Below are 15,863 nucleotides of genomic sequence, written 5' to 3'. Positions count from 1 at the left end.
CAGGTTAACTCAGTGGGAAACTAGCTAAACAGAGCTGATACTGGGACTGCGTCCATCAACTTTGTATCCTTACGGCTGTCACAGTTAACAGAGCGTCCTCGCTCAGGTTAACTCAGTGGAAAACTAGCTAAACAAAGCTGATACTGGGGCTGTAGCCATCAACTTTGTATCCTTACAGCTGTCACAGTTAGCGGAATGTGCTCGCTCAGGCTAACTCGGTGAATGCTAGTTGTACTAAATCAACATGGAGGTTGTGCCCATTGATGGTTTTGACGCATTACGGCTGTCGAGTTCGCTCCGGCTAACTAGACTAAGCTAATACTCGGTGTGTCCATTGATTGTTGTAAACATTATGGACATATCGGTAGCGGATATCAGTTAGCAGAGTGCCCTCGCTCAGGCTAACTGGTAGCACACCAAGAGTTACAGCACCTGTCCAAGTGGAGAGTGTCCTCGCACTGTAAGGACTGTGGGTTTTTTTGTCCGTTTTCACAGTAGCAGAGTGCTCTCGCTCAAGCTAACTGGTGGGACACCAATATCTGCAGCAGCGGTCTTAGTGAAGAGTGTCCTCGCTCCCCTCTCACTGTAAGGACTGTGTTCTTTTTGTCCGTTTTTCACAGTAGCAGAGTGCTCTCGCTCAAGCTAACTGGTGGGACACCAATATCGGCAGCAACTAGTTTAGTGAAGAGTGTCCTCGCCCCTCTCACTATAAGGACTTTGCCTGACCTGTTTCCACAGTGGCAGAGTGCTCTCGCTCAAGCTAACTGGTGGGACACCAATATCGGCAGCAACTATCTTAGTGAAGAGTGTCCTCGCTCCCCTCTCACTGTACGGACTGTGGTCTGTTTTGTCCGGTTTTTACGGTAACAGAGTGCTCTCGCTCAAGCTAACTGGGGGGACACTAATATCTGCAGCAACTATCTTAGTGAAGAGAGTGGGCTTAGAGAGTGTCCTCGCCCCTCTCACTATAAGGACTTTGCCTGACCTGTTTCCGCAGTTGCAGAGTGCTCTCGCTCAGGCTAACTGGTGGGTCACCAATATCCGCAGCGGCTGGCTAAGGGAAGAGTGTCCGAAGGATCACTCGCCACTGACTGCCCCCTGCCTGTTCTCTCAACATTCAGCTGAGCGCTCCCGCTCGGACTGATTGGGAATTCCGCATGAACTAGTGGGACAAGGGTTCCACCAGAATCGCGGCCATGTTCAACTCTCCCGGCTGTAGGACCGGTATAGCTCCTCTTCAGCCGGAGGACGGCCCTGACCTCTTGCCCTAGCAGGGAGAACCCAGGCAGGACCTGCGGCATCACGCCTTGAGCAGTAAGGTCTGCTAGGCTGGCCGAAGTGGAACACCTGATGCGGGAGGTCTACCTCCCCCTGTCAGGGCAGCTGAATCCAGACCAACCTACCCTGGTCATTGGTATGGCGCTTGCACGCCGGGCATACACAGCAGCTGGAACATCCACCTGTGAGTGCCTTCTTCAGGCACCTTCCCGCCCTCACCACCTTTTCTGTTCCTCCCTCCGAGGAATATCTGAGGGAGTTGCGTGCATGGTGGAGACACCAGGGCTCTCTCCCGCCTTACATCAGACCATGCAGGAGGTGGCAAATCTGGCCTTGCACGTATGCCAGCCAGTTAGACGACTATGGCGTCCATCAGTTTCCCCTGAGGAGATTCTGAGGCCCGATGCCAGGTGCCCTCGACCCAATGTCGGGTCAAAGATGACCTGCTATCCAGGGCTTAGGACACAGCAGCGCTGTGCACCGTATCGACAACTCCCTCTCCCACCTCAGGCTTTCCCTCGCAGATTCTCTGCAGCGGGCTACTTCGACGCTTCTGCTCAGTGATGCTTCATTGCAGGCGTTTGCGCTCATATCGAGGGAACGTGGCTGGTTCAGACTCGTCGCCAGGTTTGGCTGGCGCAGTCACCCCTATCTGAGACATGTAGGAGGACCCTCCATACTGTCCCAGTGGAGCCTGGTGAGCTGTTCGAGTCAGCTGCTGTACAGGCGCTTCAGCGGACTGTTAGAGCTAGCCAGACCAGGCAGCAGTTCTCTGGTCTTTGCAGGGACATGCCTGCACCCCCAGACCTAGGGGTCCCATTTTTGGCCCACAAGGCCGTTTTCTCAGCCTCCAGCTTACCCTAGTAGCCGCAACAGGCCTCGGCGTCCTGCTGAGAGGCCGGACCGCTACCTATACAACCCTACTTACATCCCCGTCCCCCCCGGCAGGGGTGCCAGGAGATGTCTCCAGGCCGGCTGTCGGGGTTCTTTCTCCCATCAGCTGATTTCCAAGGGAGAGTGGTTCACGTCTATCGACGCCTGTTCCCATGGTGCATCACCACAACTTTCAGTCCTGGGTGCTTCCATTCGGACTCTCCCATCTCCCCATGGGTGTCCACAGTGTGTTACTGCTGTCCTTTCCCCCTGCAATCGCAGGGCGTGAACATACGGCCGTACTTAGACTGGCTGACCTAGGCGCCGTCCCGGCTTCAGGCGCCACAGGACACTGCTCGCCTTCTCTCACGTGGCCCGATGGGCCTCAAGGTGAACATGGAGAGGAGCTACCTGAGCCCTTCTCAGAGCATAACCTTCATTAGTGTGGCCCTATGAGGGCCTGTCTGTCGCCCCAGTGCGGATGGCTGAACAGCCTTCACTTGGATGCCAAGTGGCACAGATACAGGGCAATAATATTATCAAAACAGTGTCTATTCATCTGTTCACTATCCCCATGGAGGGAGTGCATATCTGGCGAACAGTGTCCCAGGAACCGAGCCCCAGGGGCTCGGTTCCATTCCACCAGGAGATTGTCACAACAGTTACCTGCCTCTCAAGGCGGGTGCAGGGTGACAGAACGGGACAGCCTGGGGGCAGTTGTCTGCTGAAAGACCGCAGGTCCAGGTTCTAGAGCTAGCGCTCGAGCACTTCCTTCCATGTTTGAAGGGAAAGCATGTGCTTGTCCGGTGGACAGCACCTCTGCTGTGATTTCCCATGAACTATCGATGGGGCACCAGATCTGCAGAAGTTGCTACGGGGATCACCGTGGCCTTCTGACTTGGGAGGCCCCTCGCCTGACCAGCCTGTGGGCAATGTACCCACCAGGAGAATGGTACAAGGTTGTGGTTTTCCTGTTCCATTACAAGCCTCCACCGGGAGAGTGGCGGCTGCATCCAGACGTGTCGACCCACTGCCCCCACTGGGTCTCCCTGACGGGGGGGACCAGCCCTCTGGGTCAAGATGCCCTGGCTCACACGTGGCCAGAGGATCTTCTTTGTGCCTTTCCACCAGTCCCTCCGCTTTTGCTATAAGCTTGTCAGAGTTCTTCCCCGACAGGAGGGATCTCCTGTCGCGACTAGAGGGTCGGATTTGGCATTCCAATCCCTGCCGCCTTCAATTAGGGGTCACGGGAGGGCCCGACCGGATGCTGAGTGGCTGCATAGAACCAGTCTGACGGACTATTCTGAATGCCAGTGCGCGGTCTACCTGCCTGCAGTACAAGAAACAGGTGGAAGCTGTTCTCCGACTAGTGTGCGGCTCAGAACAAGGTCCCAGTACAGCGCCCCGTGCCTGCGGTACTGAGTTTCTACAGTCTCTCCTGGATAAGGGCCGGTCTCCCCTGCATGGGACCTACCCTTGGTACTGGACAGCTTATGCTTGTCCTTTTGAACCCCTGGCACAGGCGGAGCCTAGATGGCTATCAGCAAGTCGGTTTTCTCCTTGCTGTCAATTCAGCTCAATGTGCGAGCTGCATGCCCTATCAGTGGAAGAATCATGTCTGAGGTGGAACTCAGATGGCTTGGGTGTCACTTTCTGGCCTAAGGCAGTGTTTCTCCCAAGGGGGTGGATAAGTTCACATATAAACCGGCCTATCCAGCTGGCAAAGTTGACCCCCCCCTCCCCCATCGGGAGAGGAGAGGTCAAGGCTGCTGTGCCCAGTGTGGGCCCTCAGAGCTTATATGGAAGCCACCGCCTGCATAGTCAGTTATGGTGAGCCTAAGAAGGGCTGTGCTCCTTTTTAAGAGAAAAAAGGAGAAACGGCACCTGTCCCACTGGATAGTGGAGGCCATTGCCGATACATACAAGGCGAGCGGCTGCGCTCGGCCATCCGGGGTGAAGGGTCACTACCAAGAGTGTCTCCACACCGAGGGCAAGCCTAAGTGGTGTGCCTGTGGGGGATACATGTGCGGCGGCCTCAGGGGCATCACCGAGCACATTCACCAAACACTACAGAGTTAACGTTGCCGACCCTCACCCACTGGGGAGGGTTCTTGGCCAATTTTCTCTGCCGGAGCTATAAGGGGTAGTTACTGTGCTTCCTCGTGACTCTTTTGGTATAAGTCATCCAGTGTTAAGCACTGCCTCTGGCGGTCAGTAAGGATGAAATAGAACGAAAGTTACGAACGTAACTACGGTTCTATGAATCCTGGATGACCGCCAGAGTTCTTGGTCACTCGGAATCCCGTGAACTCGCGAGAAGATTCCATAGGACTGAGCTCAGGATGACACCGGAACTTATAGATGACGGTGGTCATCCGAGGTCACACGTGACTTTGTTGATATAAATATTCGACCTGCGCATGCGCGAGACGGGATACATCCAGTGTTAAGCACTGCCTCTGGCGGTCATCCAGGATTCATAGAACCGTAGTTACGTTCGTAACTTTCGTTTCTCACTCATTTCGTTTTAATAGCTCGCTCTCAATTAACACGCGCACACACACACACACACACACACACACACACACACACACACACACACACACACACACACACACACACACACACACACACACACACACACACACACACACACACACACACACACACACACACACACACACACAGGCAGCGGGTCAAGTTCAGACAGGAGAGCTTCATCTCATTAGAGCCATGAGTGCAACACGTGTCGTTAATACACGACCCTAAACGAACACACAGTGACGTACATCACTCAAGAGTATTTGTCCTCGTTAGTCCCAGTGGACTGTGTGGACAATGATGTTACCTCAACCTGCAGTCAGTGGCCCTCAATCACTTAACTCTATTTGGGACAGGCGGGGAAATACTTCATTATTTAAACCAGCACGACTATTGTTTGTAGAAAAATTAGGCCATTGAGTAACATATCAACGATGCATCATCAATCATCATCAATTGACGACAGTTTTTTACAGCACCCGGCGTACCGACGCAACTGCTCGCTTTATGCACTTTATGGTCATTCTGGCACAGCCAAAAGGAAAAGGGGTGAAGACTACAGAGAGAAGTGTCGGGACACTTTTAGTTTGTAGACAGAAAAACAAGCACACCCAACGACAGGGGACAAAATATTGTTTGTGTTATAGACAGTACGCAATGAACTTCACGTGACAATGTTCATAACTTGGATTCATATTTGAAAGATATCGAGAAACGGACAAACATTCTGACTTTACGAACGTTTTAAAAAGGCAGGGAGTCACTACTATTTTTGTTAATGTTGAATCTGAATGAAATTATATTTCGTGTTCATGGTTTCTGAATCTGACGAAAGTTACCCGGTGTCTAATTGACACCTGCGTTTATTTGACAAAACGTGTAGCCACACCCGGAGAGCAGAAGGGACTCTGCGTCTCATCGGCTTATAGAAGTTTTTTGGTAGCTTGTACCGGCACAAAGAATCAATGAGTCAGCATCTTATTGAAATGAGTGAAGTAAAAAAAAAAAAAAAAAGGCATTTTTCCCGCACAACAACCAAGTCTGTTGTCTCAATATTAAACAAATCATTTGAACTGACTCAGAGTTTTTGCTGCTCCTGACCTGCAGCCAGCAACAGCTTCCCCGACACTACGTTTCACATGACGACCAAAAGGTCAAAGTTCAGATGACTGCCGCACGCAAGGATCATCCGAGAGTTAGGGCCCGAGACAAAACAACAACATGCGGAGACGCTGCTGAGCTGCTAGTGACGCAACGCGATGCTATGAGGACACACGACTGACTGACTGTTAAATCGTGTTACATGACACATAAACAGTAAATAATACATCATAACTACAACAACCATCCATCTGTATGTGTGTTTAATAGTTCTGTGACGGCTGCATGAACTCCTCTACCTGAGCCGTCTTTACACACAAAGGTCCACACTCACCTTCTGTAGGCTGGTTGGGTTGAGTTGTGTTTTATCGATGATCTTTATTGCAACCTGAGAGGAAACGACAGAAAAGGAAATGAACACAAACAACAAAGAAAACATCTCATTTGTTGCAACAAACCCGGTCGAACTCAATCACAACAAAAATGTAATAATGAAGTGGTATGAATTTATGGTACCGGAATGCATTTCACTGTTCAAAAGGTTTACATTTTTATTTTATTTACTGTATGTTAAAGCAACAATTATTTTGTTATCAATTAATTTGCAGGAAATTTTCTCAATTATATATATCTTTTTAAATGATCAGAAAAAACCCTTAAATTTCAGCTTCAATTGCATTAATTATGAACGAATTAAATTTCCCAACGTCTCTATCAGACTCTATCAGCTACTGAACGATGTGCTCTGGACGAGATCATCTGGAATTCAAAATGCACAGTGTTTCACAGCGTGTGGAGCAAACAGAGGCAGAAATCCACCAAACAAACTGACAGAGCTTCATAAGAGGCTTAACATGTGGCGGCCGCCGGTATACGACCGTCTTCTGCTTTATATGGGAGGACAACTACAGCTCTCACATGATCCAGTTTCTGCTGAGACTGATCGACTGATGTAGGCCAGGGTTTAACGAGGAGAAGGAAGGTATTGAAACACTGACTGTGAGACGGGATAGTCTGGCTGTACAGTGAAAGCTGACACAAGGGTGCTCTGAGTTCCATCTGTGGGCTGAGTCACAGGGTGCTGTTCTGATCTGCTGTTTGTTTACCCAGGAGTCTTCTTCAACTCTTCAGCCTCATCGACAGGCTTCCTGTCTCTCTGAAACTCACCTCTCTGCCGGTCAGTATGTGTCGCGCCAGTTTGACCTTGGCGAAGTTGCCCTTGCCGATGGTTTTGAGCAGCCGGTAGTTTCCGATGTGCGGCTGCTCGTCCGAGCACAAGGCGATGGAGTTGCGGCATCGGGCTCCGAGCGAGCGGCTCGACCAGCCGGTGCCCTTCTCTGAGCGGCTGGCCGACAGGGAGGTATGCTGGGGGGGGGAGAGAGAGAGCGAGAGAGAGCGAGACAGAGAGAGAGAGTTAACATATAAACAGATGATAGAGAGGTATAACCTCCACGTAGTCATTTAGCATCAAAGCGACCAACGAACACCATGTGACCTCGACTGTGCTCCTGATGTCATGTGACTGCAGCCTGGTACCAGACCCCCAGAGGCGAAAAGAGAGAGTAACCGGGAGGGTGTGGGGGGGGGGCTATGAATCTCATCTGACCCCTCTAAGTTCGCATTCCTCTCACTCGTGCACGTTGCCGTGTCGGTACGGTGAGAGGTGACGGCGGCACATCGAGCCCCGTCGCTCAGCGGACACACACATGGCGGGGTCCGCCTTCAAAACTTTGGAGGACGATAGCGAAAAATCTGAGATGTGACAGTCGAAATGTACACAGGCCTTGATATCTTCTATCCACCACACCGACCCTTTATCCCCTTAAAAGGGAACATGATGAGTAAAAAGAATTTGCAAAATCCTCCAAAAATACTAGATTACGGTAGAAAGGACAAAAAGTGTATCCTGCAGTCAAGTTACAATATGTTGAAATTCACCAAACTCCTTAAACACTAAATCTGCTCATGAAATAATATAATATACTCACTGACTTAATTATTCTTCTGAACAAAATGTCACATGAATTACCTGTATGTTAAAGTTATATAAATTATGAATGACTGCATTTCCTCGCTCTAGCTCTGTGAGGTATTGTTCATTTATTGTTGAGGTTGTCTTTCTGTATTCTGTTTTCATGTGGCTGTGAAACGTCCTCGAGTGGAACAAAGATAATTGTGAACTTTGAACAAAAATTAAGAAAATAAAGTGCAGCAACATGATTAGCGGATAAAGATTGTGTTTCTGTGTTTCACATCACAGAAGCAAGTTTCCCTTTGAGCCCCAGAAAAGACGTGTCCAATAATATATTACATACAATATTTATAATAATATAATGCAGTGGCTTCTTTCCTCCACTCCACACTCAGCCTGACCTGACCCTAACCCTGGAGGTCAGGCGAGGTTCTGAGGTCTCGCCGCATAAACGTCAAACACCAATCCTCCATCTGCTCTCCTCCGAGCACCGAGCGGAAACAGAAACATCCCACGGAAGCCTGAACTTCTCAACATGGCCTTGCTATTGCATGGAAACCCCTGTATCATGATGCATGTGGTATCTTCCTCTTGCCAATAAAATACACAAAGCTCAGGGTCTTAAACGCATCATCCCGCCTCACTCTTTCCCTCCACTCTTGATCCTTCAACCCAGGAAACCAGTACAGACACAAAGCCAGTGGTGGGGTGACGGGTCATGGAGGGATTAGGCCTCTTGGACATATTTAACAGAAATAATGTAGTCTGGACTTTTTCATGGGAGAAAAGGCAAATGTAGAGCCCCAAGAGAAACTCATGACAAGCCCTCAGCACAATGAATTTCTATTTCCACACGGCCGGCACGCACGCACGCATGCACGCACGCACGTACGCACGCACCAGAAGTCAGATGAAACCAGATCACCTTGAAATGCAACCAATGTGGTAAACTCAGCGGTGAGACACACACACACAGGTAAGTGCACAGCTCAGGCCTTGAACACCAACACTACTGCCACTGACATTGATGCTACCAATATTAAAACTCACAGAGCAACAAAATAAAATAAGCAAGGGAACCACTTCTACAAAACTCATGTGTGTAGTTTCAGTGGGAGGTATCAAGGCTTTTAATGGTGTTTTTAGGGATTATAGCAGAACGTTACATTTCTAATTTATTCCACCACATTCATTTTCATCTTCACCCCCCCCTCCCCCATTTATTCACCCCTTCTTCTTCTCTCCACTGGCTCATCCCATCCCCCCCCCCAGACAAATCAATATGCCTCCCCTCCCTCTATTCTCCTCTCCGCGGCGGGGCCCGCCTTCTCTTTTGTCTCGCGCTGCTATCTTCATTTTCGGGGCAACTTCACATCAATTTGAGCTCCATGCCGCCCTCCATCGCCCATCCCCCAACCGTCATACTTTTGTTTCCCCAAGGAGCACGGTCCGTCGACACCCCCCCCCCCCTTCTGATTACCACGTGGTTTTATTCAGTACGAGGCCTCTGTGTATGTGATGGGGTCTCCACTGGCAGCGGACTGGAGGGCCAGCATAGCTATTTTGGATGGGGGTGAAAGTCCTCCACATCAGTACACATGTAGGGTGACATTTGGTATAGAAGATGGATGGAGGGCCGGTTGGGTGACTAGGTGTGTGTGTGTGTGTGTGTGTGTGTGTGTGTGTGTGTGTGATTTGCACATTCAGCAAATGAGCTGCACCTCACAAACTGGAAGGAATCGGTTCTTTGTGACGATGTCCTGCATCAGCATCTCACAACTCGCTCCGCTCCGTCAGTCCTGAGTTCTTTGTTCCCAGTCTGCTGCTGGCGAACACATCCAACAGTTTAACATCACCGTTGTTTCTAACACTGGTTGCAATTTCAACTGCGTTACTTCTCAATCGAATGTAACTCTTTTGACAAATTTCATTTTTTAAGCTGTTTTATAAAAGTCCTGCTCCCATTTTGAATTCTGGGCTGCAGGATTATGGTAAAAAATGAAAATCCTGATCGATCAAAGAAGCTAAATGATCTATTTCATCATAATCCATTAAAAACATAAACCCAGTTTTGGGCCAATCCCGTCACATGCTGTCCTAAATACAGCTTTCCCACATTGACGAGGTAAAGTCGGTCGGGAGTTTATTCTTTTAAATTCTTCTGCGGTCCGACAGGAATGCAAGCTTGACGTCAAATCAACAACAATAAACAACATGTGAGGATGTGTTGTCTGACGGCTCTGACGTGAATCAGAAAACCAAGCAGTCAACAGCTGTTGTGTATATATATATATATATATATATATATATATATATATATATATATATATATATATATATATATATATATATATATATAAAGAAATAAACCTAAACAACACCTACTAACAACTAAATCCTACGGTCTAATCCCGTTTCTTTCCATGGAGGGGCTTAGGACCCAGGGGAATGCAGGTGAAGAAAACAGGAAGTGACGGAACGGAAGACACGCCACATAAACAGCTGTTCACCGCTCGCTGGCCTGCCTTTCTTCTCGCCGTTAATTAGTTAATGCTTTAACTTTTTATTTTTATTTCAAACTTAAAATTAGCTTCAGTACTTTGCTTGTTTCTTCACAGGCTGCTTCTCTGCCATATGTGATCGTTTTCATGCTACATTTATCGTATCACTAACAGTCATTGTATCCATTGTAGGAGGTTTGTTTAACGTTATTAATGTATGAATTATTGCTCATTCTGCTACTTTACTCAGGAATATCTCTGCAGGCAAATGTGCTTTTCTCTTTCTCGCCGTTTTCGTGTCTATAAATGACGGAGGGGGCGGGGCCAACGCAACGGCAAGACTCTCGGCGTGACAAACGCAAACATGTTCCCAAACAATGGGCCACGCCCTGAGGGAGGCGCCCTGCCTGGATGTACTGTATAGCAGCGGTCCCCAACCACCGGGCCGCAGACCGGTACCGGGCCGTGGGTCATATGGTACCGGGCCGCACAGAAAGAATAAATATGATATCATTCCCGTTTTATTGATTATCAGAGTCTGAAAGAAGTTTTATTTTAAAAAAATTACCGGATTCTCTCCCAATTTCATCTGCATGTGTCTCTTGACACACGTCAAGGCGCTTGTCTCGGTGTCGTGACCTCAAAAAGTAAGCCCACAAACTAGCGAAAATGAGTAAATAACTTTCGGAGAGCTTCTTTGCAAAGGGGACAAGGAGACAGAAGAAGAGCCTACAACCCCCAAGAAAAAGAAAACTTAATTTAACAGACAATATCAGGAGTCTAATTCAATATCAGGAGTAATTCTGACGCGCAAAGCCCGCTCTACAGAATATGTGGCGACAGAGGAAGATCAGCTGCTGGAGATTGCAAATGACGGTGGCCTTAAACGTATGAGGCTGGGGACCGCTGCTGTATAGGTGTGGGTGTGTGTGTGTTGGTGGAGAGGAATTGAGATGAAGACAGGATGTGTGACGTCGGTCCTCAGCAGAGGAATGGCGTAACCTTGAGCCATCCTCCCCCCTCCACACACACACACACACACACACACACACACACACACACACACACACACACACACACACACACACACACACACACACACACACACACACACACACACACACACACACACACACACACACACACACACACACACACACACACACACACACACTTCCTCTCTCGAGCAGCTGCGGCTCTCATGGCCTCGGACTGGCGTGTCCTAACACACACAGATCCTCCATCACGCTGCACAGCAGACGCACCGTCTCCACCACACAACGAAGAGATAACACCGTAGACAATTTAACAAAAAAAAAAAAAGGACAAGTGGATAATTCAGAGGCCCAGTTATCTCAATAACATGTTATGTCCATGTCATGAGTTCAACACACATCTGTCCGGTGTCTGTCTGCGGCAACGCGTTGAGCATTTGAACAGAAAACAAAAAGGGAACGAGTTGCTCTCAACAGTCAACGGCTAAACACGTCATTAAGAGATCTCATATACTGAATAGACACGAAGCACACTCCGTCTGAACTTCTCGCATCTCCGTCGTCCATCGACAGCGTGTCACTTCCTGTCTCGGAGACGGAGGTGTCAAGAGGAGCGACAGCGGGAGTGTCGCATGTTGCGCCGCGGCACCCGGCGAGCGTTTCCTGTCGGGGCCCCACGAGAAAGAGGGAGCCGCCGGAAACAACACGTCAAGTGACGGTGACATACGGGCCGTCTGAAAGTCGTGAGCTCACGCGATCGGCACTTTTGTCCACAATGCACTTCAGTCCAGAGAACAGATCCTTACAGCCACAGTGCTGAGTGTGTAGGCACTATGAGAGTCTTCAGTAACGTGCACTGGCTTTTACCACTCCAGTCATCCTTTGTGAATAAAGTAAGAAGGCTGAAGTCAATTCTGAACCAAAATATAATACAATGAATATGCAGGCAACTATTTTCCAGGATAGCTCAAGAGAACACAAAAAATGATAACGTGATCACCACCATCACACAGAAATGTGGCTGCTTCAGGGCATGTATTCTGTCTTATACATACTATTGTATTATTGCTTTCTGCTTTAAGAAAGCCATCGCAGGAAATAAGCATCTGCTTATATGTATTTGTTCAGGAATATTTTTGAGGCACTTTCTGCTCTGGTAGAAAACCAAAGGTGAAGAGTGGCAGGATAATGGGGAAGCAAAAAAACCAAAAACATGACGGATAGAAGAAACGTCAGGCCGGATCGAAATGCCTTTGAATTTTCAGAATAAAAGCAGCTAATATAATTGATTTAGAGGGAGTGACAGCTGTTGAATAAACCAAAGTCAAACCGTTTATTCACCGTTTGCAGCGAACACAAGCTTCCATCCCTCCTCTCCTTAACAATGTGAACAACCGATATTAAACCAATCATCACCGACGTTTCTTGATCCCAAACTACTGATGCTGCTTCTGTTTTCAATTATAGAAGATTTGTGGACTACTGAAGCGACGCAGCGGCTGACGGACAGTCTTCTGCCAGACTCGTTCAGCTGCCGACCGATAACCATGAAAAGCGTGAGTCAGAGCCGTTTGGCTGCAGGCCTAACTCACCGACATGTACTATGCCTCTCCTCGGGGCAGGCCAATTGTGTTGCTCTGACAGGAGACACCTTCTGTGCTACACGCCAAATATACAGCAGCAAAGTTGCATTAAAGAAAACTGAGCTTTTTTACAAACTTCACTCGTTACATGGCTTTGGAAAGGTTTTCTTGGGCCCTCGGGTCAGGAAACTTCACTTCATGTGAAAACATGATAATTACCACGGTTGGTGTCCGTTTTTTCATGACAATCGTGGTTTTTCTCAGCACGTTAATGCAGTCATTAGGACTTAATTCTCCATTAAATCAACTTGAATGTGAGAACTTAAGAGGCCATCACACTGTAAGTCAGGCTATACAACCTACTTGAAACGTATCTTCAGATGACCTTGTCTTTATTTAAGTGGTAATACACAACATGTGCAATGTGAACAGTAAATTAATGAATCACAGCACGGTGCTCACCATGTTGAGTCTATTAAACTCTTATAGTGGAACATCTCGCTGTGCAATTTAGCAAAAAACAAAAGCCGTCACGATTTTCGCAATATGAAAATATGATTGGCATCATGAGCCGGGAGGACACAACGTGGAGGAGGACGACTACCAGACATCGTGGGACAAAGTCTGCCTCCCTCTGGCTCCAGTATGCAAAGTGGAACTGGATTCCTCGGCGCAGGGCCGCAAACACAAACACAAACACACACACACACACACACACACAGATGCTTTCTGTGTCCCCTCTGGGGATGTGCCACATTACTCAGCGTATCATTCGCTGCGGGGCTGTGATCATCAGACCGGGCTGAGCTGAGGGTCAGCTTTATTCCGTTCGGATCAACAGTAGCGGTGGATTAGAGAGCTGAGTCACTCGTTGGCTAGACGACGCTTTCTCTCTCCGTCTCTGCACAGACAGATTCTTCTCTCTGGAATGATCCGTGCTGTAAACCCGGCCTCACTGCGCGCTCCGAGATATGTTGTTTTTTAGAGCAAAAAGAGTCAGGATGTTCTTTTATATCACAAATAAGAAAATGGTATCAGATTTTTGGCCAACGTTTCCACCGGTAATGATAACACTGTACTCGCCACAATAACTGCTGCGATGACATCGGGGCAACATTCCCAAAATGATGACTGACGGGGGCAAGAAACGCACAGTCAGCGATCAGACGAGTTTAGCTTATTTATCCCAGCGCTACAAAAATGAAGTTGTTTGAAATCAAAATTTCCCTTCAAAGTCTTTTTATTGTAAAGTTAAGGAATAATTCCCAGGATTCAGCCAATTTTGTATCATATAAAAACAACAACAATGACGATAATAAGAGTAATAAAGTAAGGTCTCCGAGTCGAGTCGCCCCGACAGTTTTTTACTCTCACTCCGCTCTCTCTGCTCTGTAAATCATCTCCGTACCTGTAAAACCAGTTTCAACGTATTCATAAACTCGGTTGAATTCTCTCGTTCATTTCACTGCATAATAAATATACTCAGCGAGCACCTTCAGCCACTCCCTACCATTCTCCACACTCAGTCTTTGCCTCTGCCCAGTCAGTCTGACCCAACCCCTCACCATAACTATTTTCCTTCCTCGAGCCTGAGGCAATTTATCTGAAAAGTCAAGCCGCGAGGGGGGGGGGGGGGCAATCTGTTCTTGTAAAACAGACCAGCTTAGTAGTATCTAAAGTATCTAAAGAAGAGGGCGGAGGGCTGATGGTGTTATGGGTGTTTGTACTGTGAAGGTGGGGGGACTCTAGGGGGAAAGCTTAGGGACTGTTACGGGTTCTGGGAAAGTGTGTTGTGTGTATATTGTATGGTAGCACTGGTCGGACTATTGAACATGTTATTCTTTTGACGTTAAAACCTGGAGATCTGTATTTCGGAGTGCAACGTTAACATGAGTGAACCAGGTGGCACCGTCCAGCTTTGAGAAGTGAAGCAGATGCGGAAGTGTCTTAAAACAGTCATTCTCTCTACTGACCAGCAGGGGGCGACTCGTCTGGTTTCAAAAAGAAGTCTAGCTGTATAGAAGTCTATGAGAAAATTACTCTACTTCTCTCTTGATTTATTACCTCAGTAAACATGAGTTTATGGTCTCAATCTCTAGTTTCAAGTCTTCTTCAATGCAGCATGATGTTCATTTAGTAAACTATGATCCATTTAGAGTCAAACAGACCATAAAGCAGAGCATGCTTTAGGGCGGGCTTACTGTGGTTGACAGGTCGCTACCAGAGCCGTATACTCTAAGTCAGGGATTCCCAAAGTGGGGTGCGCGAGCTGCCTCTAGGGGGTGCGCAAGAGGAAAAATGTAATGGCGGTGCAGTCCTGTCTCCTAAAAATTACGTTCCCCCAAAACTAAAATGCATTCTCAATTACGTTTTACCACGAACGTATTTTCTCCCTGATTACGTTTGTGTTTGACTACAAATACGCTTCTCATCAACATATCTTTGCCATACTCTAGTCTTTATTATTTTTCTGTGATCTGCCTCGCCTCTGCCCCGCCACCCACGAGTTGTTGCCCCGCGGCCTGTTCCGAGGGCTGACAGACCTGACGATCGGGTGCCTCACGGCGGGGACGGCTGGAGACCTCGCGTCCCAGCGCCAACGAGTGAGCGCCGCCACTCGGAACCATAAAACCAAGTCCCGGATTTCACCCGGGGGACATTCTGGAGGTATTGTGACCGGGTGATGTGCCTCGTTGCTGGGGAGGTATGAGCCGAGAGTGGCGGGGTGTTATGGAGGTATATATTATAACTCGGTGTTGTTCCGGTGCATGGATGAGCGCATTTCTGCCGAAGACAGGCGGCGTGTTGTGGTAGTATTCTGACCGCGTAATAGGGAGAAGGAGAGGCGGTGGTGGAGAGGGAAAAATGTTAAAGAGATGGTGGAATGTATGATTGGAGAGAGAGAAGCGAAAAAGTTGGACGTGATCCCGGTGTCCAACAACACTGTCACGCGCATCGATGCTTTGTCCGAAGACATCCTGGCTACATTAGTCGGTCGCGTGAAGAAGAGCGAGTTTCA

The 15,863-nt window shown here is 48.3% G+C and overlaps 1 protein-coding gene across 2 annotated transcripts in view; it reads right to left on the bottom strand.

Moving 5' to 3' along the window:
- mark4b (MAP/microtubule affinity-regulating kinase 4b) overlaps positions 1 to 15,863 on the bottom strand; it is a 75,111-nt gene that overhangs the window by 46,277 nt on the left and 12,971 nt on the right. For both annotated transcript variants that reach the window (XM_079272503.1, XM_079272504.1), the window contains exons 2-3: positions 6,961 to 7,158; positions 6,128 to 6,181 (exon numbers count right to left, since the gene is read on the bottom strand). In XM_079272503.1, the coding sequence (XP_079128629.1) occupies positions 6,128 to 6,181; positions 6,961 to 7,158 (252 nt within the window). The remainder of the gene's footprint in view (positions 1 to 6,127; positions 6,182 to 6,960; positions 7,159 to 15,863) is intronic.

This window comes from Melanostigma gelatinosum (genome assembly GCF_949748355.1).
Source record: "Melanostigma gelatinosum genome assembly, chromosome: 7".
NCBI lineage: Eukaryota > Metazoa > Chordata > Actinopteri > Perciformes > Zoarcidae > Melanostigma > Melanostigma gelatinosum.
Note: the sequence above shows the minus strand (reverse complement) of the source record. Positions and strands in the feature narration are given on the sequence as shown.